Source organism: Gadus morhua, chromosome 2 (assembly GCF_902167405.1).
Source record: "Gadus morhua chromosome 2, gadMor3.0, whole genome shotgun sequence".
In the NCBI taxonomy this organism is placed as follows: Eukaryota; Metazoa; Chordata; class Actinopteri; order Gadiformes; family Gadidae; genus Gadus; species Gadus morhua.
This window is the reverse complement of record NC_044049.1, coordinates 1,437,217-1,464,010: the sequence shown is the minus strand read 5'-3', so window position 1 is coordinate 1,464,010 and position 26,794 is coordinate 1,437,217. Positions and strand designations below refer to the sequence as shown.

Here is a 26,794-nt window from a genome sequence, read left to right as displayed (position 1 = left end):
GGGGGGGGGGGGTACAGGTACGCCCCCCCGAACACCTCCCCCTCATCTCTGCAGCGCACCCCCCCCCCCCCCCCCCCCCCCCTACTTGGGGACAAATAGACTCGCTCTAAAGTGGCCAATCAGGGCAGTGTTCCTTTCGACGCGTCGTTCACAACATAAACACACACACACACACACGCACGCACGCACTTACGCGCACACACACACACACACACACACACGTGTGAGGGACACAGCTGATGCCCGTGTGGACCTGTCAGGGTCCTGGGTTCCTCTTTTGGGTGCAGGAGGACTCAGAGAGACAAATGGACACAGAGTCTGACCTGGTTGGTTTAACTCCTCTACTTGCATCTCTCTCTCTCTCTCTCTCTCTCTCTCTCTCTCTCTCTCTCTCTCTCTCTCTCTCTCTCTCCCCTCTCTCTCTCTCCCCCCCTCTCTCTCTCCCCTCCTCTCCGTTCCCCCTCTCTCTCTCCCTCAACCTTCCTCTCTCCTCCCCCCCTCTCTCTCTCTCTCTCTCCCCCTCACCCCTCCTCTCTTTCCGCCCCCCCTCCCTCTCTCCCCCCCTCCCCCCCCCCTCTCTCTCTCTCTCCCCCTCACCCCTCCTCTCTTTCCGCCCCCCTCCCTCTCTCCCCCCCCTCCCTCTCTCCCCCCCCTCACCCCTCTCTCTCTCCTCCCCCCCCCCCACTCTCTCTCTCTCTCTCTCTCTCTCTCTCTCTCTCCACAGAACACAAGAGCAGTGAAAATCGATACATTTTAAATTTACAGCAGCCACTTGCTCCCTCCCATCCTAATGAGATTAGTGCCAGCTGCCAGCCCCCCCCCCCCCCCTGCAGGCAGAGGTTGGGGTGGGGGTGGAGGTAGAGGTGGAGGTAGAGGTGGGGGTGGGTTATACAAAGCCTTTGGCCCATTATTTGAAGTGTTTGCCAGTATGACTTTATGTTGGTCTTTCAAGCTGTATGCCGTCTGTTTGGGGAGTAGTTTTGATTGGCCGTTGTCGGCCAGGGGGGCGGGGTTTAGGGGAGGGGAAGAGGCGGAGAGAACACAGATGTGCTGTTCAATGCTCGGTTTCCATAGAAACAGCGCAGAGCCCTCCCTCTCCCTGTGGCTCGCTGGGCGATCAAACGGTTCCCACGTTCACGCACTGTAGTTTAATGCGTGTGCGTGTGTGTGTGTGTGTGTGTGCACGCGCCTGTCCTTCATGTCGGTCTGTCCATAACCAGTAATATCCCTAAGAGTATGAATATTTTCAGTATTGGTATTTTCAGTATGAAATTTTAAAGAAAGTTCACGCTAGTTAATACATGTTAATGTAGGAACTACCTCCCCCTTATTTGCAAAACGAATAATAAATAATTCCAATCAAATCAAATCAAATCAATCTAAGCTCCCCATGTTGGCGTGCTAAGATTCAATGTGGCAGTTTTTTGCCAAATGACAAGCGGAACCGGATGGGCATGGGCTGGCAGCCACTGGTCATACCGGTCCTCAAGGGACGTTATGTCGTGGTGAGGTCAGATAACAAGTTGGTGCTACCCTATATCAACCACTAGAGGGTGTGCGGGGTCCAACCCTCCGTCGGGTGGCAAACCGGTTAAAACCGTGGGAAGAGGCTCCGTCACAGAGCAGAACCTCTCTCTACCGGGGCGCTGAACATCACAGTCCGACGAGAAGTTCTCGGTGTCCCTCTACTGGCCGAACCAGGGATGGTCCGCGGTCTTGTGAGATCCGTGGTGAGGGCCTCTTGGGTGCAGCCGCGAGTCCAGCGTTATCCCGGTCTACAGCAAAGCATTTCCGTTCTCTTAATTCCTATGAGCCGAGTACGACAGTTAACAGTCAAGGAGAATATGAACACGGCAAGAAGAAAGACCACAGAGACTTGATCTTTTTTGTTCGAACGATTTGAAAAAGCAATATCCGAAACATGTAACGGAACTACTAGAACTAACCCTAACCCTATTTAGGAAGTCCCTCCCGTCTCTCGACTATACCTATGTAAGTGAAACGGATATGGATCCTTCCGAAGTATACTCTGAAGTCCCGCCCTCTCTCGCCCAATAACGCATAATTGTCCTGAGAGGAGATTGAGAACATTATGAGGTTAGATGTGGTTCGAAGATACCCCTCAAGATCAACCGGTAGAACCAGGCTGACGTGTTTGCACCCCAAACTTAACAGCCAGAATTCATTTGCATGGGGCATTTTTTTATATTGAAAAAGAACAGATTTTTATGAGACAATGTTTCATGGCACAATATAGCCTACTACACACACATACAAAGATGCCTTCCCTTCTTAAACTTCCTTCAAGTAATTCCGATTCTTATACCTTACGTTAAGGATAAGGAATTAGTTTTACCCAACATAGGAGGATCAATGTTTTAAAGAATGTAATCACATTAAGCAAGACTGATCCATAACTTCATTGTGTTTTACTACTATATCAAACAGTGTAGGAGGCATACATACATCGCAGAGGCATAGAAATGATATTTGCACCTGGTAATGCAATAGTTTAGACGGAATATCTCATTTCAAGTGCAACATTAATCAAGTTAATTGGTTGATTGTTCAGTGGAATAAATCATAGGAATGTTACGTTCGTACATTAGATGTGTAGTTCATATGAATCATTATTTATCCTCTATCATGAATATAATGCCCTACACACATTCAGGAGAGCCCTGATGATAAATTAAAATGTTAAGATACATTTTCCAACACATTTCCACATCTAAAAAAAAAACCATCGTATGTTTTGCTTAAAGTTATTCGCTACAAAACGGCCTTTAGGTATCCACACATCTGGGCCACACCGTAAAGAACAACACTTACAAACGGTACCAAGTGTTGGTCGTTTTCAACAGGATGGTTTGCAAACAGAAACATAGCATCTCACGTAGCTTGACTGTAAGCTTGACTTTATAATCGTCTGGTTCAGTAGGAAAGATCTGAGTCAGACTTTGGTGAGTCTGTGCTAAAATGCACAGCGACACAATATTCAAATTAGTCCCTGGAGGGTGGGGGGGGGGGGAGGGGGTTGTAGAGAGTTGAGGCAGATTTAAGAAGATGACATGCAATCTGTTAAGACTTTCAGCAGATGATTCGATTGGTCAGCCCTCGAAGGTAAATGTACAGGGATACCAATCGATATCCACGCATGGAAATACATGGAAGAGGATGATTGTTAGTGTGGGGAATGAGTGACCTGGACCACGGATACATTTTACACGTGGCGTTACTGCTTCTCAGAGATAAAATGGCGTCATGGATTCTTACGAAAAAACCAAACAGGACAGTACTGAAGGCCGTGAGGTGTCTCGTACTCGCCACGAAACTCAGAGTCTCACCAGACCGCAATGCTCCCCTTCATATCGGACACGCGACAATCACATGGTGATACAAAATTATAAATAAGCTCACACACACACACACACACACACACACACACGTGCGCACACACACACACACACACACACACACACACACACACACACACACACACACACACACACACACACACACACACACACACACACACACACACACACACACACACACACACACACACGTTCTTCTTCTCTTTGATCTCCTCATAATGTGCAACATTTACAGCATCACCTCCTGCGGTCCCCAAGCGAGGAGCGATGAGGGCCCCCAGGAACCACGGCTGTGGGGGGGGGGCCAGTGGGGACGGTGGGGGGGCAGACCTATGTACAGGAGGGACTCCCCGCGGTCCGGGGACGGGCGGACGGACGGACGGGGGCGCGGGAGTCATTTCTTGGCGTTCTCGGCGCAGTGCTGGAACTGGGCGAAGCTCAGGAAGACCTGCTCCAGGGAGATCTGGCTCACGCAGTAGTCCTCGATACGATACTTGTCTTTGGCCGCTTCCAGTGTGCCGAACACCTGGGGGGGGGGGGGGGGGGGGGGAGCACAGCACGGGGGGGGGGGGGGGGGGGGGGGGGGACGCACACACAGACGTTCGGTTTGAGCCAGCATAGCTTCTGAGGGAAGAACCGCGACGACACTGACTTGTGGGTGGGAGGTCAGAATGGATGATCGATGACCGATCTAAACGCTCTAAGGGACTCTCTAAGGGACTCTCTAAAACTCACTTCGTCAGAGTTCACCCCCCCCCCCCCCCCCCCCCACACCCCTCTTATGCACTTATTATGTGTTACGTCATTGCACTTACAAACAGTACTTAGCATCGTGTAGCAGCTATCTCTGTTGTGTATGGGGAATTGGTTAACCTAGCCATCGTCAGTGCAAGCGTGTTTACCTGTGCCCAGCTGAGGCTCTTGTCGGTCAGGTGATAGTGCACCATCCCCTGGTGCTCATCCTTCAGTAGACTTCCTGTGGGAGGGGACGGGGAACGGGGGGGGACGGGGGGGGTGTTTAGTGATGGATGCCCCATTGGTCGATCATTCTGACCGGTCCCCGTACATTAACGGCCTACGCCCCCAGCCTCAGGGGTCCTCACCTGGGAAGGTGCTCTCGATGAAGTCCTTGAAGACCTGGAGGTCTGCGTCCATGTGGTCTGAGTCGGCGTCGCAGTGCACCTTGGCCAGCAGGGTGTAGCCGCTGCCGAACTTGCTCTTCAGGTGCTGGGGGCTGCCCAGGCACTTGAACTGACCGTTGACCATCACGGCCAGCCGGGTGCACAATGCCTCACACTCCTCCATACTGACCACAGGGACAGGGACAGGGACAGGGACACACACACACACACACACACACACACACACACACACACACACACACACACACACACACACACACACACACACACACACACACACACACACACACACACACACACACAGTTATAAACAGCTGTAATCTTAAATAACATTTCCAAATATGACTTCCAGGCCTTCTCCCCTCATCGTCGCCCCCTACCTGTGGGAGGTGATGATGATGGCCTTCCCAGACTCCCGCGTGCGGGTGACGGCGTCCCAGAGCAGCCTCCGGGCCACGGGGTCCATGCCGGTGGAGGGCTCGTCCAGGAAGATGACCGGCGGGCCCCCGATGAGGGCCATGCCCGCGCTCAGCTTCCTCTTGTTGCCCCCGCTGGGGCATTTAGAAAAAAACACTCTTAGAATGAGCACACAACCTCCGTACCCAAAGGGCAACCCACACAGCGCCTCATAGCGACAAACGCTATTTAGCACAGCATGTAGCATAGCTATGAATGCTATGCTACATGGATGTTATTTGGCATAGCTATGAATGCTATGCTACAGGAATGCTATTTAGCATAGCTATGAATGCTATGCTACATGGATGTTATTTGGCATAGCTATGAATGCTATGCTACAGGAATGCTATTTAGCATAGCTATGAATGCTATGCTACATGGATGTTATTTGGCATAGCTATGAATGCTATGCTACATGAATGCTATTTAGCACAGCATGTAGCATAGCTATGAATGCTATGCTACATGAATGGTATTTAGCATAGCTATGAACGCTATGCTACATAAATGCCATGTATAATAAATAAATTATAAAAATAAAATAAAAATAATAAGAAAACTATTCTTTTTCAGTTTCTATTCTGAATGCTAGACATTAGAAAATCGAGACAATCGACAAATGGTTGAAAGGTAATTCTGCTTTTATGATTTTCTACATGAATGCTATGTAGCATAGCATTTAGGGATGCACCGAAATGAAAATTCTTGGCCGAAACCGAAACCGAATGATAATTTTTTCACCATTGCATAAATCAAACAATTAAATGTCCTTTATAAACTGTTTTGTCTTGCTTTTCTATAAAAAAAAATCAATTACAAATTTGATACAAAATATTTATTTAATACTGAACGTTTTCTAACTTTCCAGCAGACATTATAGCAAGAATTTAAGAACAATGTACCTTTAAATAAATGAGTACAATCTTTTTCTTTTTTTTTTTAGCATTAACATAGCAAAACATTCATAGCTATGCTGCACGCCATGCTACATAGCGTTCACAGCGACGTGGCATTTCCACGCCGACACTCGGACCTTTGCGCTCAGCTGACCTGTAGCTCCGCACCAGCTTGTCGGCGTGCGGCTCCAGGAGGAGGGACCGCAGCACGTTCTCCACGCAGCCCGACACGTACTTCTCGGGGATGCCTCTGAGCCGGGCGTACATGCTCAGCGTCTCCCGGCCCGTCATGTGGTCCAGGAGGGCGTCGAACTGCGGGCAGTAGCCGATACGCTGCTGGACCTGGGGGGGGCGGGGGGGGGGGGGGGGGGGGAGAGAACCAGGGACGGGTCCGAGGGGAGGGGGCAACACGGATGAAGGCTGTGTAGCACAGCATGTAGCGTAGCTATGAACGCTATGCTACATACAAATGCAAATTAGCATAATATTTGTTGCTATGAATGCTATGTTGCATACCAAATGGAACACATAGACATTATCTTTATCTTTAATCATTATCATGTTATTTATGGGTTGTTTACTCCCAGAAGTGTTATGTGCCGGTATTTTTCAGCTTAAAAAGTATCTTAAAGGGGATACACTAGATTAAATAGTTTGAGAACCACTGCTTTTTCTGCTTACGGGTTACTGCTCCTGCTTGTGGTGCTTTCAACCTCTAGTTAATTACCCAGAATGCATTTAGATAGAAGGTATAATATTGAACTAACAGTTAGTGAGAAGGGCAGCCTTCTCACTAAAGGTACGCCCTACCTTCTTGATGTCCCTCAGGACGCTGTAGCCGTCGATGTAGGCGTCGCCGCTGCTCACGCTCTCGTCCCCCGTCAGCATCTTGAAGGTGGTGGTCTTTCCCGCGCCGTTGAAGCCCAGCAGGCCGAAGCACTCCCCCTTCCCCACGGCCAGAGAGAGCCGGTCCACTGCCAGGAGACCCTCCGCGCTGTACACCTGGAGGGGCGCAGGACGCGACACCATGCTCAGTGTGGGTGTGTGTGCATGTGTGTTTCTCTGTGTGTGTGAGTGTGTTTCTCTGTCTGTGTGCGTGTGTGTTTCTCTGTGTGTGTGTGTGTGTGTGTGTGTGTGTGTGTGTGTGTGTGTGTGTGTGTGTGTGTGTGTGTTTCTCTGTGTGTATGTGTGTTTGTGTTTCTGTGTGTGTGTGTTTCTGTGTGTGTGTGTGTGTGTTTGTGTTTCTGTGTGTGTGTGTTTCTGTGTGTGTGTGTGTGTGTGTGTGTGTGTGTGTGTGTGTGTGTGTGTTTCTCTGTGTGTATGTGTGTTTGTGTTTCTGTGTGTGTGTGTTTCTGTGTGTGTGTGTGTGTTTGTGTTTCTGTGTGTGTGTTTCTGTGTGTGTGTGTGTGTTTGTGTTTCTGTGTGTGTGTTTCTGTGTGTGTGTGTTTCTGTGTGTGTGTGTGTGTGTGTGTGTGTGTGCCGGTGTGAGTGAGCGTACATGCACGTGCATGCGTGGACATGCGTTGATGCAAACAGATCCGTTGTCCTTTCACCCGAGCTCTGGATGATCCGTGACCTCCATTGGCCCTCAGTGCCAGTCCAGTGCCTAACCCCCCCCCCCCGTACCTTAGTGAGCTCCTGTAGAACCAGCGGGCTCCCCACCATGGACTCGATGACCGGCTGGCAGTCCGACACCCGCTTCCTCTCGTCAGCCACGTCCCGATCCTCCGGGTGCAGCACCCCGTCCTCCAGCAGCACCTTGGGGCGACACGGTCACAGTGAGCACCCACATCTCAATGAGCAGCCACATTCAGAACTGACCTGAGGACACAGCACCCCCTAGTGCCAATAGTGAGGGTCTACAAGTGCTAGGTGAGATCTACCTTAAGCCCTCCAACACGATACTGTGATACAGTGGATGTGATGGAGATGGGTCTTGCTCCCATCACATGTTACAGCTGTAACGTGTTGAGGATGGTCCATCTCTTCATCACATGTTACAGCTCTAACATGTCTTCATCACATGTCACCTCTCTAGCATGGGATGGCGGTGACACCCTCACTTCTATCCCAGCCCCCCTCTCTCTCTCTCTCCGTACCCTGGGTCTCCGTCGGCACAGCGCCCTGAAGAGCCGGCGCAGCGTGCGCGCCCACTGCAGCTCCACGATGAAGAGCAGGGCGATGAAGGCCACGCCCTGCAGGGAGAAGGCCACCAGGTAGCGCCCCACCCCAGGATCCGACATGGAGAAGTAGTTCTCCTGGTAGGTGATGTCTGAAACGGGGAGACAGGACCTGCATCAGCACAGGGGCTTCCACACTGCGCTACATGGCACGAATGAATGCTATGCTACATAGCAATGAATGCTACGTAGCATAGCATTCATAACCATGAAAGCTATGCTGCGTAGCATTCATAGCGATGAAAGCATTCATAGCGATGAATGCTACGCTACATAGCAATAAATGCTACGCAGCACAGCATTCATTGGGATGAATGCCATGCTACGTAGCATTCATCATTCATTGCTATGAATGCTATGCTAGGCTATGAATGCTATTCTACATAGCATTCATAGCTTACAGTACGATACTAAAACACAAAGCTGCACCGTGGCGACACCTCCTGGCCAAGCGGCGAAAATGCAGCTGATGTTTAAGAAACGCTGACACTATGACACTCGTCAATCAGAGGTAAGTACTCACTGTAAAAGTTGCAGATTGCCTTTGTGACCGGGTTGGACTTGCAGAAGGTGATGCGCTCGTAGTTCTGGTAGAACTGGGAGAAGGACATCCCCAGGCAGTAGTTGGGGAACACCAGGAACACCTTGTCCAGGAGGTGAGACAGGTCCTGGAGCTTCAGCTCTGGAACCAGAGAGCAAGGCTTCAAGACATGAGAAACGCTCTTCAGTCACCGACTCCTATGAACAACCGAGTGGGACCCAAAGCCTATCGTTTTGAAATCTGAACGCAACTTTTCAACAGCATCATCATGAGGTTTTTTCATTCATACCATTTGAGAGAGGGAGAGAGAGAGAGAGAGAGAGAGACCGATAAACAGAGAGACATATATATATATATATATATATATATATATATATATATATATATATATATATATATATATATATGCATTTCATGTGTCTCTTTTAATTAATTGTATCTATTAATTTTATCATAATAATATACACAGTTTACAGATTACAGCTGTTTATAACTGTGTGTGTGTGTGTGTGTGTGTGTGTGTGTGTGTGTGTGTCCCTGTGGTCAGTTTTTTTTTATTTGTTCTTCGAGCGTTTAATATCACTCGCTTGATGTCGTCCATTCATAAAACGAGGACAAGTCTTAACCCCGCCCACATCTACACCCTGACCCCGCCCATGTCTACACCCTGACCCCGCCCACACCTCGACCCCGCCCACACCCTGAACCCGCCCACACCTCGACCCCGCCCACACCTCGACCCCGCCCACGTCTACACCCTGACCCCGCCCACACCTCGACCCCGCCCACACCCTGAACCCGCCCACACCCTGAACCCGCCCACACCTCGACCCCGCCCACACCCTGACCCCACCCTCACACCCAGACCCGGCCCTCACCGGGGATGTCCATGATGTTGACGGACAGGAAGGTGGCGGTGCCGGAGATGACGTTGAAGATGGTGAGGCGCGTGTAGGCGGTGGCGGCGGTGGAGAACAGGAAGCTGAGCAGGTACATGAGCGGCACCACGGCCCAGCCGTACAGCAGCAGCATCAGCAACACCTCCACCAGGTGGCCGTCCGCCACGAAGGCCTGGACCGCGAAGGCCTGGAACACCACCTGGGAGGGGAGGGGAGGGGGAGGGGAGGGGAGAGGGAGAGGCAGAAAGAGAGAGAGAGAGAGAGAGAGAGAGAGAGAGAGAGAGAGAGAGAGAGAGAGAGAGAGAGAGAGAGAGAGAGAGAGAGAGAGAGAGAGAGAGAGAGAGAGAGAGAGAGAGAGAGAGAGAGAGAGAGAGAGAGAGAGAGATTGAGGAAGAGACAGAGAGAGATCGAGGAAGAGAGATCGAGAGAGAGAGAGATCGAGAGAGAGAGAGATCGAGAGAGAGAGAGGGGGAGAGAGAACAAAGAACAGAGAGAAAATGAGAGACAGAGCGAGAGACAGAGACAGAGAGAGATAAACAGAGAGAAAAAACCGAATAGAGAGAGAAATGTACTTAGCATCGTGTAGCATCTGACCCTAGCTATCTTTGTTGTATACAGGGAATGGGTTAACCTAGTGATGGTTAGTGCTTGGCACTTGGTTCTCTGAACATCCTTACTGTACCGACAGAGATATATTGTTGTTTCTATTTTTTCTGACAAATGCTCTTATTGTTAATCTCTTTGGATAAAAGCGTCTGCTGTATGCCCTAAATGTAAATGTATGTAAACATGATGATGATAATAGATGATGATGATGATGATGATGATGATGATGATGATGATGAGGATGATGAAGACCCAGACGGCGTCAAACTCACCAGCATCAGCAGGCAGGGCAGCAGGAAGTTGATGAGGTCCCAGAGCAGCGCCGAGAACCAGAAGTTGGAGAGGTAGACGCCGCTGACCTGCTGCACGTGCTTGGACTTGACGGCGCGCTCGCTGACCAGCAGCAGGGCGAAGGTGCTGGAGAGCGACGCCATCCCGTACATCAGGTTGATGGCGATGGCGAAGCCAGTCTGACCCCTGGGGGAGGGGGGAGGATGGGGGAGGGAGGGAGGGAGAGAGAGATGAGAGAGAGGACCACAGCGAATAACGCCAGGGGATGGGAGATAATGTTTTTTATGGAAAATGCGTTATACAGAATTAAAAATTATGCATCATTCAGTGATGTTGCTAGGTACGCGTCCTGCGTCCCTGACGCATTAAAATCTGAAAGGACGCACTAAACTCACTATCCATGCGTCCCGGGGACGCATCTCATTTTCCCCATGAAAAACGATACATTGTGAACATTAAAGAACTCGTGTTTAATCACAGTAACTGGCCAAAGAAACCTTCTTGTGAGCAGATCGGACAAGCGCTGTTTCAACCCTCTGCGCATCTACTCGGCGCAGACGTGATCCCCTGTACAAAGTATCGCTACCAAAACAACTAGCTCGTCACCGCTGATTTCATTTCAACAATTAAAAATACGAACTTCATAGAAAATAAACCCACGTTTCCACTGCTCGATGCTGTGCTCATTCGTGTCGAATGAGCAAATCAAACAGGATTTTTTTGCAATCCTTCTGATTGAATATATGTACATTTATGACAAAATCGTGAGGACTAGGCTTGTGACACACACACACACAAATGTGGCGCTCGCGCGGTAATAGCTCATTGGCGCCACCTAGTGATCATTATGTGCAAATGCACAGCCTCATTAAAATGACTTAGGGGTCATTTGACCCCTCTTGCGGCGCTAGGAGTAAGTAAAAATGGCCCGGCGTTTCTAGTGTTAAACATGAACGTTTGAGTACTCCAGCTCTAACCATATCATACCACCATCAAGGAGTTTAACACTATTAATTTAATTTAAGAAATAGAATAATAATAATAAAAAAAAACATTTTTTAAACTGGGGAGTCGGGACCCATTGAATTTCTCAGGGACCCACCCAACTCGCCACCTGTGGGTCCCGGGGACTCACTACATTGAAAACCTATCAACATCACTGATCATTATACAAAAGCTACAAATGCACACACAAGCAGAAACACACACACACACACCTGAACCAGTGTTGCGATCAAATCCTCATCCAAAGCCCATAAAATCTCATAGAGATAATCATTATCGACACATTCCCCGTGAGCACACATCGATATTATTCCAGTTTTAATTCTCAGCCATCACAGGCAGGTCCTATTGTTTATCTCTAATCCTCTCCTCCTCTTTGGAAGGTAGGGTGAGCTCTAAATCTGAACGCAAACGCCCAGCAACATGATATGATGTGATATGATTAAACAACTCTTCTGAAGCGAATGCTGGAGAGCAAGAGAGAACGAGCGAGAGAGGGCGAGGAAGAGTGAGGGAGAGAGAGCCTGAGCGAGAGAGAGAGAGAGCCTGAGAGAGAGAGAGCCTGAGAGAGAGAGAGCCTGAGAGAGAGACAGCAAGCGTGGACGAGCGAGCGAGGGAGAACGAGAGGGTGAGGGAGAGAGAGACTGAGCGAGACAGAGAGAGAGAGAGAGCGAGACAGCGTGAGAGCGAGAGAAAGAATACAAGCGAGCGTTGGCGAGCGAGCGAGCGAGGGAGAACGAGAGAGAGTAAGAGAGAGCAAGCCAGCGAGAGCGAGCGACTCACTCGGTGAGCTGGCCCTGGGCGGCCTCAGACAGGTTCCGGGGCAGCGGGTGGTTCCCGGTGCTGATGGAGGCGTTGGGGCCGGCCAGCCGCCTGAACAGCGCGTTGTCCACCATCATGAGGGCCGTGGCCGGGGTGTGGTAGCCCTCGTTGTTGAAGTAGGCCGTGGCCTCCGCGAAGCGGTTGCTATGGCCACGGAAGGACGCGCCCACCACACAGCGTTCGTTGAAGGCCCCGCCCTCTTTGGCGGCCTGGGTCAGGATGTAGTCCGTGAAGTCTGGAGGGGAAACGTAAGAGAGGACGGCGTCGTGGATAACTAATTAGTTAATCAGTTGATTTCTCCAAGGCAGTCGGGTTGATTAGTAATTTATTCGTCCCCACAGGAACCACAAAACTGCTCGTTTTTTCTGGCACTTCAGGGAAATGTATTTGTTGATTTAAAACTTCAATAAAAGGTGGACGCTTCCAGGACTAGCCACTAGGGGGAGCCCTGGAGTCGGTGGAGAGTTGAGCCAAAATACCTTGACGATAACTGGATTTTATATGAACGAGAAGGTAGGCTTTGTCAATCAAACATAAATAATTCTAATTACCAGATTGTTAACATAATTATCTTGTTGAGATATCATGGATCACGGTAAGGGTTCTTCAATCTGTGTGTGATTCTGATTAGCCAGGAACTGCCATTCCACTTAACACTTTCACATGAGGGTTATCCTACTCCCCGTTGTGGAGAAGTTCTCCCACTGATTATGATTCGCTAAACTTTGATAGCTATATAACGCTACACGTTACCTACCGCTAAACACGGCTAATGTAGTTACGATGAGAAACTGGTCTGAAAAGGTAAGTTGATAGTTTAGGGTAGGCTACTATGATAGTTTAGGATAGGCTTCTGTATTATAGGTTAGGATAGGCCACTATGATAGGTTAGGATGGGCTACTGTATTATAGGTTGGGATAAACTACTAGATGATAGTTTAGGATGGGCCATATGGACAACAAGTGGCTCTAATAAATACAGCAGTCTATGGTCAAATCTATACCAAATAACCTTAAGTATACGAGCCTATGTTATAATGTTAGAAAAGGTTACAAAAGTGTCCTATAATATGAAAAGAAAGCCAACGTAAAGCAGGATTGATCCCGGACAGGCTGAGACGGATATGTCTAAGACCAGGAGACAGAGCCGTCTAAGACCTGGAGAGGGAGCCGTCTAAGACCTGGAGACGGAGCCGTCTAAGACCAGGAGACGGAGCCGTCTAAGACCTGGAGAGGGAGCCGTCTAAGACCTGGAGACGGAGCCGTCTAAGACCTGGAGAGGGAGCCGTCTAAGACCTGGAGAGGGAGCCGTCTAAGACCTGGAGAGGGAGCCGTCTAAGACCTGGAGAGGGAGCCGTCTAAGACCTGGAGAGGGAGCCGTCTAAGACCTGGAGACGGAGCCATCTAAGACCTGGAGAGGGAGCCGTCTAAGACCAGGAGACGGAGCTGTCTCGGACCCCGACCTGGAGCCATCTAAGACCAGGAGAAGGAGCCGTCTACCTGGAGACGGAGCCGTCTAAGACCCGGGGACGGATCCGTCTCGGACCCGGACCTGGAGCGTCCCGGGAGCCTCACCTGTGATGTTGACCAGCCGTCCCATCTGGGCGGCGAGCTGCGCCTCGTACGCGTCAGCCAGCGCGGCGGACAGCGGGGCGGCTCCGGGCGCCAGCGCCACAGGGACCCGGGTGTCGCCGTAGCGACCGAGGCCCAGCCTGAGCTGCGGGGCGGCGTGGTTGCTAGGGAACGAGCGCGCCACCACCAGGGCCAGCACGGTGAAGACCAGCGGCACCAGGAACTGGGCCACCATCACCTTCCAGTTCCGCCAGCTGTACAGCGCCCTCTTCAGGAACATGGCGTAGAACTGCTGCAGGTACAGCATAGCCTTGGGGGGGGGGGGGGGACAGTGAGAAATATATGTAGAGCTTAGAGGGGGGGGGGGGGGCAAGCCCACTAAAGAACCTAGTGAATATACTTTTAAATGGCGTCTAAAGGTGCGTTCACAACAAATTGCAGTGGGCATCCAAAATACAATTTGTTTTATTTAAAAACCTATCTGAGGCCCACCAAACCTCACCCCCCTCCACTGTTAGGATTGTCAACAAGAGAAAAACAAAAAATACTGTGGGAAAATTTGGAAGAACTACTGTGAACTGGGAAAGAACTACTTGAACTGTGCTGTAGAAGAACTACAAAAGCATGACGATACCGTCGGGAGAATGAAAGCATAGGACCCCCATCATAGCCCAGGGCACACAAAAGGTATCACGGTACACCGGGCGGCTACTCACCCCCGTGTTGAGCTTGATGTTGGAGCAGTCCTCTGAGATGAGCGTGCCGCTGTCGGTGAAGTCTGTGACGTCCGTCATGCCGCTGCTGCTGCTGACGTCGTCCGCCGTGGTCCAGTCGTTGGAGCGCCGCTCGTGCTGGTACTGCAGCGCCGGCAGCTGGATGGCCTGGATGTCCAAGCTGGAGTCCACCAGCTTCCCCACCCTGGACACGCGCACACACCGACACACACGACCAGCGCGGTGAGGGAGGGGAAAGTAGCGCAGGAGGCAGAGCGGGTGCGGCTGGACACCGGAAGGTTGCTAGTTTGAGTGTGGAGGTGTCCCCGAGCGAGACGCCTCGCCCTGACTGCTCCTGACGAGCCGCGAGGCTGACACCGCCGTCGGTTAGGGCTTTGACTTTTGCCCAAAAATCCTATTCGAAGTTTGTTTGTTTATTAATATTAATGTTCGAATATTTATTACGAATATTTTGACAAATCAAATGCCTTCAGTAAGACCTGGATTGGGCTTCGCGAGGTTTGTTTACCGGCGTTGCTACGGTCTTGCGTGTTCCAACGGTTAATTAGGTTTCTAATAAATCGCTGTCTAATCAGTACTTCACTCACCGCCTCTTCCGTGGTCATTACAATATTATGAATAGATTGCGTCTCTCCCTCTTGGCCTGCCCATAACAGGTTCGAATATTAAGGGCTGCCTTATATTCGTTCGAATTTTGATTTATTTTTTGATATTCTAATTATATTCGAATGACGAAGTTCGGAGTCAAAGCCCTACCGTCGGTGTGTGAATGTTGTATGCTGGCAATGCTGTAAAGCGCTTTGAGGGGCCACTGGTTAGAAAAGAGCTGTATAAATGCAGCTCCCCCCTGGGGGATAGTTTGGTCAAAAACTATACCTGCCCCAGGTAACCACCATCCCACATCATTAGAGGCTTATCCCTTTAATAGCTCATAATCAGGCAATCACTTGGAATTCATTTATTTTGAGTTAATCACACAGCGTGCTGGGATTAACACTATTAAAAGACTACAACTGACTGGTACTGTGAAAGCTTGGGGGTTAGATCATACATCTATTTGTGGTGTTCGAAATGCATGACTAGCTGATTATGGAAACGAAATGACAGCTTGAAGGAATACCACAGAAGCAGGGTAATTAGCATTCCAAAAAAGAGACGATTTTTGAAGGAACAGAGTGAACCGACTGTCGGAAACAGTGCGGTGATGCTAATCCCGGGTGATGATGCTGAACCCGGGTGTACCTGAGGAAGACCTCCTCCATGGTGGTGACTGAGGCTCCGTAGCTGGCGATGCCCAGCTCCTCTCGGTTCATCTCCAGCTCCGCAAACAGCAGCTCGAACCTGGCAGCGGAACAGACAAACCAACGCCGTTAGAGACCGAAACCAACGCCGGAGATGGAGTTTGACACTTATTTAGTTTGTCGTCAGCTCAGCCTTTTCTGTGTGATTCTGTGAACCCCTATCAACCACGAGCAAGATTGGACCGCATTCCTCACAGAAACATCAAGTTACCGAAGTCTCCATCTCAACAATAGGGGTTAAGGAATGATAACACAATGGCCTAAAGCCCAGAGTGAAACTGGACCAGCATCAGATTCATAATCAGATCCGTAACCAGCAGCATCGAAGCCATCAGTAGGATGTCTTCGATGCTGCATACAGGAACAATCAAGCGAGGAAGGAGCCACAGGTCTGGGTGAAGGTACACTAGTATCGTCCATCATGGTTCCACCAGAACATCCGTTACCGATACCACTGGTCAAAATGACTAGAAGACGACGAGAGGATTCAGCGCGAGTGCGTCCGCCACGACCGTCACCAGACCGCCCCTTGGTCCTCACCGACTGGTGCTCTCCTTGGGCAGGATGTAGGACAGCTCGGCGCCGGCGCAGCTCTCCATGGTGGCGTCTGGGACGTACATGTGCACCAGCCGCGTGATCTCTGACACGTTGCACAGGTGGTCCTTCACAATCACCATGTGGTACCCGGCGCCTGGGGGGGAGGGAGGAGACCGCAGAGAGACACTCAGCACAGAGTCATCAGCCTCTCTCTCTCTCTCTCTCTCTCTCTCTCCCTCTCTCGCCCTCTCTCGCCCTCTCTCTCTCTATCTCTCTCTCTCGCCCTCTCTCTCTCTATCTCTCTCTCTCGCCCTCTCTCTCGCCCTCTCTCTCTCTCTCGCCCTCTCTCTCGCTCTCTCTCTCTCTCTCTCTCTCTCTCTCTCTCTCTCTCTCTCTCTCTCTCTCTCTCTCTCTCTCTCTCTCTCTCTCTCTCTCTCTCTCTCTCTCTCTCTCTCTCGCCCTCTCTCTCGCCCTCTCTCTCTCTCGCCCTCTCTCTCGCCCTCTCTCTCGCCCTCTCTTGCTCGTTATCTCTTGCTCTCCAGCATTCGCTTCAGAACCGTTGTTTAATCATAGATCATCATATCACATCATATCATGTTGCTGGGCGTTTGCGTTCAGATTTAGAGCTCACCCTACCTTCCAAAGAGGAGGAGAGGATTAGAGATAAACAATAGGAACTGCCTGTGATGGCTGAGAATTAAAACTGGAATAATATCGATGTGTGCGCGCGGGGAATGAGTCGATAATGATTATCTCTATGAGATTTTATGGGCTTTGGATGAGGATTTGATCGCAACACTGGTTCAGGTCTCTCTCTCTCTCTCTCTCTCTCTCTCTCTCTCTCTCTCTCTCTCTCTCTCTCTCTCTCTCTCTCTCTCTCTCTCTCTCTCTCTCTCTCTCTCTCGCCCTCTCTCGCCCTCTCTCGCCCTCTCTCTCTCTATCTCTCTCGCCCTCTCTCTCGCCCTCTCTCTCGCCCTCTCTCTCGCCCTCTCTTGCTCGTTATCTCTTGCTCTCCAGCATTCGCTTCAGAACCGTTGTTTAATCATAGATCATCATATCACATCATATCATGTTGCTGGGCGTTTGCGTTCAGATTTAGAGCTCACCCTACCTTCCAAAGAGGAGGAGAGGATTAGAGATAAACAATAGGAACTGCCTGTGATGGCTGAGAATTAAAACTGGAATAATATCGATGTGTGCTCGCGGGGAATGAGTCGATAATGATTATCTCTATGAGATTTTATGGGCTTTGGATGAGGATTTGATCGCAACACTGGTTCAGGTCTCTCTCTCTCTCTCTCTCTCTCTCTCTCTCTCTCTCTCTCTCTCTCTCTCTCTCTCTCTCTCTCTCTCTCTCTCTCTCTCTCTCTCTCTCTCTCTCTCTCTCTCTCTCTCTCTCTCTCTCTCTCTCTCTCTCTCTCTCATGCTGCCTTGTTTTGTCTGTCTGTCTGTTTAAAAGCCATAATTAGGTTTTCTGCATTTTGTCTTGACATTATTAGTTAAGTTATAATTCTTTCATATTAAGTTTATGAGAAATGATTTCAGTTAATATACGCATGAATCAATGTACTTAATACTACATTTTGTTATTCACCCAGGGCTCACCTGCATGTGTTTACCGCGATCCCCTAGCCACTCCCTCTCAACGTGCCTCTGTGCAGAGCTTAACGGGCCCATTGACGGTGACTGACTCAGGTTAGATGGCGGAGAAGGAACAGTTTTCCGACCGCATACGCATGCGCATACTCAAGTACTTTCATATCGTTTAGCAATCTGTATGTGTCTGTGTGTGTGTTCCCCTCTCCCACCCTCTCCCCTCCCCCTCCCCCCTCCCCTCTCTCCCCCCCCCCTCACCGTATTTGTTCTTGAGGAACAGCGGGGAGCCACAGCACTGCAGCTCCCCGCCCGCCATGATGGCGATGCGGTCACCCAGCAGGTCGGCCTCGTCCATGAAGTGCGTGGTGAGCAGGATGCTGCGGCCGCGCTTCTCCCCCTGCAGCAGGTCCCAGGTGGCCCGCCGCGCCGACGGGTCCATGCCCGACGTGGGCTCGTCCAGCATCACCACCTGATTGGACGGAGCCGGCGGGGGGGGGGCGGGGCCACAGAGAGAGCGAGAGAGAGAGAACGTTTCTGATTGGGTTTGGGAATGCCACTGGATAAAAGCTTGCACACATAATATTTTATATTTATGATATTATTATATAATAAAACTATAATAATAATATTATAATAATACAAAAAAATTAAATATGAAATGATGTCATAATGGGGAAACATTGTTGCACGTCTCGAAACAAAAATATATTTTTGTTTCGAGACGTGGCAAACTAAAATTGTTTCACAAAAAAATAGCCTAGAGATGAAGGTACATGTACGTTGATTGAGCACATTGCAGTCCCACAACTCCCTCTCTTTCCTCTCAAAATGGCGGAGCATCAGCAACAAAGACATCCCATGATGCATTCTGACGCACAGAGCTGTCCCCACCCCCCCCCCCCCCACCCCAACAGAGCGCACCCGGCTGCACGGGGCCACACGGGCTGACCTTGGAGTCCGCGATCAGGGCGATCCCGATGGACAGCTTCCGCCTCATGCCCCCCGACAGCGTCTTGGACCGGGCGTTGGTCTTGTCCTCCAGGTTCAGGACGCGGATCATGCGGTCCACCTCCGCAGGGATCTTGGCCCGGGGGTAGCCTTTGAGCTGGAGGCGGGGCGGGAGAACCAGGGCGTTTATAAACAACAACGGAGGGACCAGAACCAGAACCAGAGCAGGAGGAACCAGGACCAGAACCAGAGCCAGGACCAGGACCAGAACCAGAGCAGGAGGCTCCAGGACCAGAACCAGGACCAGGACCAGGACCAGGACCAGGACCAGGACCAGAACCAGGACCAGAACCAGGACCAGAACCAGAGCAGGAGGAACCAGAACCAGGACCAGGACCAGAACCAGGACCAGAACCAGAACCAGGACCAGGACCAGAACCAGAACCATAGTGTTTTATACAACAACGGAGGAACCAGGACAAGAACCAGCACCAGAACCGGAGCGGGAAGGAATCAGAACCAAAACCAGAACCGGACCATTATAAACAACAAAGGATGAAACTGGACTGAGGAGGAACTGGTTGTGGTGGTTGGATGAGGTGAGGATGAGGGGATGAGGGGGTGAGGGGGTGAGGGGGTGATTACCTGTGCGTAGAAGAGCAGGTGTTCCCTGACGGTGAGGGGGTGAGGGGGGGAGGTGAGAAGGGGAGGGGTTGAGGGGGTGAGGTGCAGGGGTGAGGTGAGGGGGGGAGGTGAGGGGGGGAGGTGGGAAGGTGAGGGGGAGGGGGTGAGGGTGAGGGGGTGAGGTGAGGGTGAGGGGGTGAGGAGGGGGTGATTACCTGTGTGTAGAACAGCAGGTGTTCCCTGACGGTGAGGTTGTCAAACAGCACGTCGTGCTGCGGACACAGACCCAGGCTCTGGCGGATCAGGGCCATGTCCTGGCAGATGTCATAGCCGTTGATGTACGCCCTGCCACTGGTGGGGGGGTACAGACCTGGGGGGGCAACACGGGGGTTAGAGAGGGAGTGTGAGTGGGTGAGTGAGTGGGTGAGTGTCCGAGTTAGTGAGTGAGTGAGTGAGAGACAAAGTGAGTGAGTGAGTGAGTGAGAGACAAAGTGAGTGAGTGAGTGAGTGAGTGAGTGAGTGAGTGGGTGAGTGTCCGAGTTAGTGAGTGAGTGAGTGAGAGACAAAGTGAGTGAGTGAGTGAGTGAGTGAGTGAGTGAGTGAGTGAGTGAGTGAGTGAGTGAGTGAGTGTCCGAGTTAGTGAGTGAGTGAGTGAGAGACAAAGTGAGTGAGTGAGTGAGTGAGTGAGTGAGTGAGTGAGTGAGTGAGTGAGTGAGTGAGTGAGTGAGTGAGTGAGTGAGTGAGTGAGTGAGTGAGTGAGTGAGTGAGTGAGTGAGTGAGTGTCCGAGTTAGTGAGTCAGTGAGTGAGTGAGTGAGTGAGTGAGAGAGAGAGGATTGCGATATTGAGTGATTGAGTGTGTGAGAGTGTGACTCAGTGAGTGAGAGTGGGAGTTTGTGTAAGAGTGGGAGAGTGCGAGTGAGTGAGTGAGTGAGTGAGTGAGTGAGTGAGTGGGTGAGAGAGTGAGTGACCCCCACCTGTGAGCATGGACAGGGTGGTGGTCTTTCCGGCCCCGTTGTGACCCAGCAGCACGGTGATCTGACCCTCGAACATGTTGAGGGTCAGGTCTCTCACGGCCTGCCGCGTCTTGTTACCCAGCGTGAACTCCTGCACATCGACCCGTCAGTGAGAGACGGTTCATTGCGTCAAACGGGATCATTGGCTTTATTGCACACAATATCGTGATTGCGATTAAAAGTTGACGGGTTAAACGGACACGTCACATTAACAGGACTGTGATAGGAATGAGGTTTTATTGACGGTTTAAACCGTTCGTTATTTGCTTTCAATGCAATGGGTGTACGATTTCTTTCAATCATTACTCTTTATACTAATAATAAATAAATAATATATAATAATTAATTGTCACCTTTAACAATGCGCTAATTACAGAGACCACCAATCGTGATTCTGATTAAGATGGTTTCATACACACTCCGGCCTCTTCACCGCGCTGTGCATCGACCCCCAAGGACACGCCCCCGTCCTGTCAGCCCTCTGATAGGGCGGTGCTGAGGAGGGGGCGGGGTCTCACCTTGTTCAGGTGTTTGATCTTCACCCCCGAGACCAGCCCAGCCGGCTCTGCCTCGATGAACTCCCCCCTCAGGGCCTTCTCGGCGTCCTCCTCCTCCTCCTTCTCCTTCACCAGGGCCATGCGGGGGCTGCTGCACCAGTATGACGGCTGGGGGGGAGGGGGGGCAGGGAGGGGTACAGGGAGGGGTACAGGGAGGGGTACAGGGAGGGGTACAGGGAGGGGTACAGGGAGGGGTACAGATTCAATTAAAAAACTTTATTTTTCCGCTAGGAGATTCAGATGTGGAGGAGTAGCAGGGTGTGTTCATACCCAACAGTACATACAACACACACACACACACACACACACACACACACACACACACACACACACACACACACACACACACACACACACACACACACACACACACACACACACACACACACACACACACACACACACACCATCAGTAGCCTCCCCTAGGCTGATACCCTGCGTCAGCACCTCCCACTCAGCGCACTCGAAGCAGGCCTGAGGAATGTCAACCGCAGCAGAAAACCCACTTTTTCTTTTTCTGTTTCTTTACAACACCCTCCCTTTGAAGCTTCGTGCGATAAGCGGGGATGAGATGGACAACGTCATGGTCCGCAGTACTGAGAGGAGCTTTTCTTAATGCCTTGTATGCGTTCGTTACATTACCATAACAGAGGTCAATTGGTTTATCGCCTCTGTAGTGCATAAGGGAGGGGTACAGGGAGGGGTACAGGGAGGGGTACAGGGAGGGGTACAGGGAGGGGTACGGGGAGGGGTACGGGGAGGGGTACGGGGAGGGGTACGGGGAGGGGTACGGGGAGGGGTACGGGGAGGGGTACGGGGAGGGGTACGGGGAGGGGTACAGGGAGGGGTACAGAGAGGGGTACAGGGAGGGGTACGGGGAGGGGTACGGGGAGGGGTACGGGGAGGGGTACGGGGAGGGGTACGGGGAGGGGTACAGGGAGGGGTACAGAGAGGGGTACAGGGAGGGGTACGGGGAGGGGTACGGGGAGGGGTACGGGGAGGGGTACGGGGAGGGGTACGGGGAGGGGTACGGGGAGGGGTACGGGGAGGGGTACGGGGAGGGGTACGGGGAGGGGTACAGGGAGGGGTACGGGGAGGGGTACAGGGAGGGGTACGGGGAGGGGTACGGGGAGGGGTACAGGGAGGGGTGTGGGGGGACGGACGGGGGTTAGGATTAGATCCAGGACCAGGTTCTGTGGAACAGGGGCCGGGACTGGGGGGCAGGTGGCGCAGTGGTCCTTAGTGGACATGCTTATGAAGCACGGTGTTTCGGATAGAGGAACAGGGAACATGTTCACCTGGGTCAGGGGTCAGCGACCTTTTCAACATGCAGTGCCAGTTGGACATTTTCTCGTTAATGAGCGTGCCTTAAGCAACAATATATAAAAAAATTCAGATGAATTATGACACAGCGACCAAAAACATTTCTAGAAGACCTGGAATTGTATTATTTCCATATAGCCCACAATTATGCATCAACATTTGTAATGTTTTTTTGGTTGTTATATTTGCAACATGGGCTTACAAATTATAATTACATATGTCCCATCTTAAAACACCACTTTCAGAGAATAATTCAAAAACATATTTGCACTGTGAGAAATGTAAAAAACGAGAATATATGAGAATGTTGGAACCATCCACATCAATATCTTTAAGACATGTACAGCTTTGCAAAACCATGTGAATGCGATGCATGCAGGCCACTTGCAGCAATATTTTAATATTTTCTTCTCCATTACTCACAACATAGATTTAAAAACTATTAATTGATCCCCCATTTCAGAAAACTGCTTTCAGTAACTCATTTAAACATATTTGCACTGGGAGGAGATGCCCAAAACAGAAGTAGTAATGATTATGCTGCCGCATTGTGCGGAGACATTTTTTAATAATAATAATAAAATAAAAAATAAAATACGATTATGCTGCCACGTACCAGTGGTGGCGACCCCTGATTTATTAGATTAACCTGAAGAGCCTATAGTTCACCTTAATACTCAGATTAACTTTAAGAGCCTCGCCTATGGTTGAACTGAACACTTGGATTAACCATTAAGAGCTAATTGTTCACCTGAACATATAAAATACATGATGGTTCCACTTAGAAAATACAGACGGAAAAAATATATTTAGCAGTACCATAATAATCCCCGCCCTTCCTCAATGGAACCAGGAGGGGCTTCGTCTCTTAGCAGGGGGGGGGGGGGGGGGGGGGGACCTACCAGCACGAAGAAGTATGCGGGGCGTGGGACGCCGTACTCCCCGGGGAACACGGCCTCCATGTACCAGGCCACCAGGCCGTACAGAGCGGCGTCCAGCAGCAGCATCAGCAGCACCTGGGCCAGAGAGAAGTCGTCGTCCACCGTCACCGCATCGAACAGGTTCGACCACTGGATCCCCGTCCCTGAGGGGGGAGAGGGAGGAGGAGGAGGAGGGGGGAGGGGGAGGAGGAGGAGGGAGGGGGAGGAGGAGGAGGGGGAGAGGGGGGAGGGGGAGAGGGAGGAGGAGAGGGAGGAGGAGGAGGAGGAGGAGGAGGAGGAGGAGGAGGGGGAGAGGGAGGAGGAGGAGGGGGAGAGGGAGGAGGAGGAGGAGGAGGAGGAGGAGGAGGAGGAGGAGGAGGAGGGGGGGGGAGGAGGAGGAGGGAGGGGGAGGAGGAGGAGGAGGAGGAGAGGGAGGAGGGAGGAGGAGGAGGAGGAGAGGGAGGAGGAGGAGGAGGAGGAGGAGGTGGTGAGGTTGTGGGGGTGGAGAGGAAGGTGGTGGTGTAGAAGATGGAGGAGAAGAAGATGGAGGAGGTGGAGATGGAGGGGAAGGAGGAGGAAGTGGAGGCGTGAATATTGATGAGATGGTGAAGAATGTGGGAGTAAGATGACAGAACAAGGGGGTCGTGAGGGAAAGCCATGGACTGCAGAACACTTTTTATGACGTAGCGTCCAAGAAACGCACAATACCATTGTAGGTGTCGCGTTGTGACTTCAGTCACTGGTTTAGACCGTCAGTTTTGTAGTAGTCTTTGGGCCTCACCTTTGCCCTCGAACATGCCGATGAGCTGGGCCCCCATCGACATGGCGACGTTGGAGATGAGGCAGGCGGCCACCTTCTGGGCGTGGCTGAGCATGTCGTAGCGCGGCCACAGGAACAGGTAGGGCAGGTAGCTCAGGAAGTAGATGAAGCCGCCCGCCGCCGCCGCCACGTTGGCTAGGGAGAGACAACAACATTAGGGTGGCGTCCTGGGAGAGGAGGAGGAGGAGCGGAGAGGAGGGGGAGGAGCGGAGGGAGAGGAGGAAGAGGAGGAGGGGGAGAGGAGGGGGAGAGGAGGAGGGGGAGAGGAGGAGGAGGAGCGGAGAGGAGAGGAGGAGGGGGAGAGGAGGGGGAGGAGGAGGAGGAGGAGGAGGAGGAGGAGGATGAGCGGAGAGAAGAGGAGGAGGAGGAGGAGGAGGGGAGAGGAGGAGGGGGAGAGGAGGAGGAGAGGAGGGGGAAGAGAGGAGGAGGATCTGATGGTCCTGAACGGCTGGAGAGTCAAACCAATTTGAATTAGGAAGACAAAAGATTTATAATGATCAACGAATACACACACATTTTGTTTTTCCGATTAAATGCAAGGTTGGCACTCATCCAAATTGACTAGGCTGGAGTTTAGCCCAGTGTGGTGCAAAACGGACTCCTTACTGCAGATCGTATGCACATGCACGCATGTTACCGACCAGTAAGGGTGAGACCGGCCTGACAGGAAAGAGCAGATGCCTCAGAGGTTTCCATGGTTTGTAGTGTCGGTCGAGTCATCTGAGGAGCCTGACGTGCCTTTCTAGTGCCTTTCTAGGGTGTCACGTGGTTAAAGCCTCATCATCTATGGTGAGGACAGCAGCGAAGCGACAAAACGCCGTCTTTGTTGAAGATAATAACAGGGCGAGCGAATTAGGGACAGTTCCATCGATCCGTAGAGTATAAAGTCGAATAAACACGATGCGACTACCGGGAACAGGGTGGACCTCGTTCCACCTCATTCATGCAGAGAACGGCCGTAGGGTTCATCTTTAAGTCCGTTCCGCATCGTTCTTAGTCACTTAAACACGACATGAAATGACAACAGGCCGTAAAATGGTGCACAGAACCAAAAGGTTAATGCGGCAATGCATGACATTCTAACCATAAATCATGTAACCTTTAGGAAAGCCTGCTGTCGCAAATCAAATCCTGACGGATGTGCAACGCACAGCTCTGATCCCTCACAGGTGTACCCACCCCAAGCCGCTGCTGTGCTTTAGGATTACATTTACATTTAGCAGACGCTTTTATTTAAAGCGACTTACAATAAGTACACTGTTCCTTCTGTTTCTCTCAGAAGGAACAGAAACAATATATCGCTGTTGGTACAGTAAGGATGTTCATAGAACCAAGGGCCAAGCACTATCCAATCGCTAGGTTAACCCATTCCCCGTATACACCACTGACAGCTAGGATAAGACGCTACACGATGCTAGGTACTATTTTTAAGTGCCAGGACGTACGAGATACAATAAGGGTGCAAGAGGGGTGGGAAGGGGTGGCTGTTATTAGGTGAACTCTGAACGAGTGAGTCCAGAGTCTCTTGCGGAAGCTGCTGAGTAACTCTGCGCTCCTGACGTCGGCAGGGAGCTCGCCTGACCACGGCGGTGCCAAAGCAGAGACGAGTTGTGACTATAATGGTCGACCTTTGCTTGCTCTTAGCGGTGGTGGTACCGGGCATCATTTAAAGGCGTTGTACTAAAGATGACGTCCACGCACTCAAGTCTGAGTCAGGCACTATTCACGCTCCGTTCAAAAGAGGGAAAACCACTCTGTCTTCACAGGGAGGCCGACGACGCTGTAGACGGAGGTGACCGTCTCCCGCACGTTTGCCTGCTCTTTCTCCCACCGTTGAGGCCACCAAGGGGAGAAGGTCCATCGACAGTCCTCAGCTTCACTTACACCTCATCGTCAAGGAGTGTGTGTGTGTGTGTGTGTGTGTGTGTGTGTGTGTGTGTGTGTGTGTGTGTGTGTGTGTGTGTGTGTGTGTGTGTGTGTGTGTGTGTGTGTGTGTGTGTGTGTGTAGGAAGAAGAAGAAGAACAGGAGGTGGACGTCACACTTCTTCTTTTATGCCCGAGACAAATTTACCTCAGGACGAATAAAGACGTCTCGAATATTCTAGGAAAGGGAACTAAAACTGCCGATGGACAAAAGCCAGGGTGATTACCCCAGTAATTACACCCACCACAGGCAAGCGCAAGCATGATTATCGACTGCGAGGCTTCAAAAGCTTCGGCAGTCATTATGGAGCGTGGGGATGGCTCACAGAGTAGAGGCTTGAGTTTCCCTCTGTTAGCGAGAAGCCAGTGCCAGTCAGAGTCAGGCAAACAAGTCCTCTACTGTTGGATGTTACAGGAAGAACGAGAAAACATTGAGTCGTTTAGCAGATACGTTTATCCAAAGCCCCTTACAATAAGTGCATTTGTCAGAGGAGAGAGAAACAACAATAAATCGCTGTCGGTACAGTAAAGATGTTCATAGAAACAAGTACAAAGCACTAACCATCACTAGGTTAACCCATTCCCCGTAGACGAGAGAGATAGCTAGGATCAGACGCTACACAATGCTAAGTACTATTTTAAAGTGCAAGGATGTACAACATAGAATAGGTGCGTACATTAAGGTCCAGTAAGACAATAGTAAGTGT

At 51.0% G+C, this 26,794-nt stretch overlaps 1 protein-coding gene across 1 annotated transcript in view; it reads right to left on the bottom strand.

Annotated features, from left to right (window-relative positions):
• Positions 1 to 2,181: 2,181 nt before the first annotated feature.
• Positions 2,182 to 26,794, bottom strand: part of abca3b (ATP-binding cassette, sub-family A (ABC1), member 3b) — a 38,520-nt gene continuing 13,907 nt past the window's right edge. The window contains exons 8-30 of the mRNA XM_030373640.1: positions 24,126 to 24,299; positions 23,327 to 23,508; positions 21,063 to 21,209; positions 20,506 to 20,635; positions 19,746 to 19,900; positions 18,908 to 19,063; positions 18,217 to 18,427; positions 16,366 to 16,516; positions 15,767 to 15,865; positions 14,507 to 14,708; positions 13,794 to 14,100; positions 12,180 to 12,453; positions 10,373 to 10,577; positions 9,474 to 9,693; positions 8,578 to 8,736; positions 7,974 to 8,146; positions 7,501 to 7,632; positions 6,685 to 6,876; positions 6,029 to 6,216; positions 4,900 to 5,070; positions 4,481 to 4,683; positions 4,280 to 4,353; positions 2,182 to 3,903 (exon numbers count right to left, since the gene is read on the bottom strand). Of these exons, the coding sequence (XP_030229500.1) occupies positions 3,772 to 3,903; positions 4,280 to 4,353; positions 4,481 to 4,683; positions 4,900 to 5,070; positions 6,029 to 6,216; positions 6,685 to 6,876; positions 7,501 to 7,632; positions 7,974 to 8,146; positions 8,578 to 8,736; positions 9,474 to 9,693; positions 10,373 to 10,577; positions 12,180 to 12,453; positions 13,794 to 14,100; positions 14,507 to 14,708; positions 15,767 to 15,865; positions 16,366 to 16,516; positions 18,217 to 18,427; positions 18,908 to 19,063; positions 19,746 to 19,900; positions 20,506 to 20,635; positions 21,063 to 21,209; positions 23,327 to 23,508; positions 24,126 to 24,299 (4,037 nt within the window). The 3' untranslated portion in view covers positions 2,182 to 3,771. The remainder of the gene's footprint in view (positions 3,904 to 4,279; positions 4,354 to 4,480; positions 4,684 to 4,899; positions 5,071 to 6,028; positions 6,217 to 6,684; positions 6,877 to 7,500; positions 7,633 to 7,973; positions 8,147 to 8,577; positions 8,737 to 9,473; positions 9,694 to 10,372; positions 10,578 to 12,179; positions 12,454 to 13,793; positions 14,101 to 14,506; positions 14,709 to 15,766; positions 15,866 to 16,365; positions 16,517 to 18,216; positions 18,428 to 18,907; positions 19,064 to 19,745; positions 19,901 to 20,505; positions 20,636 to 21,062; positions 21,210 to 23,326; positions 23,509 to 24,125; positions 24,300 to 26,794) is intronic.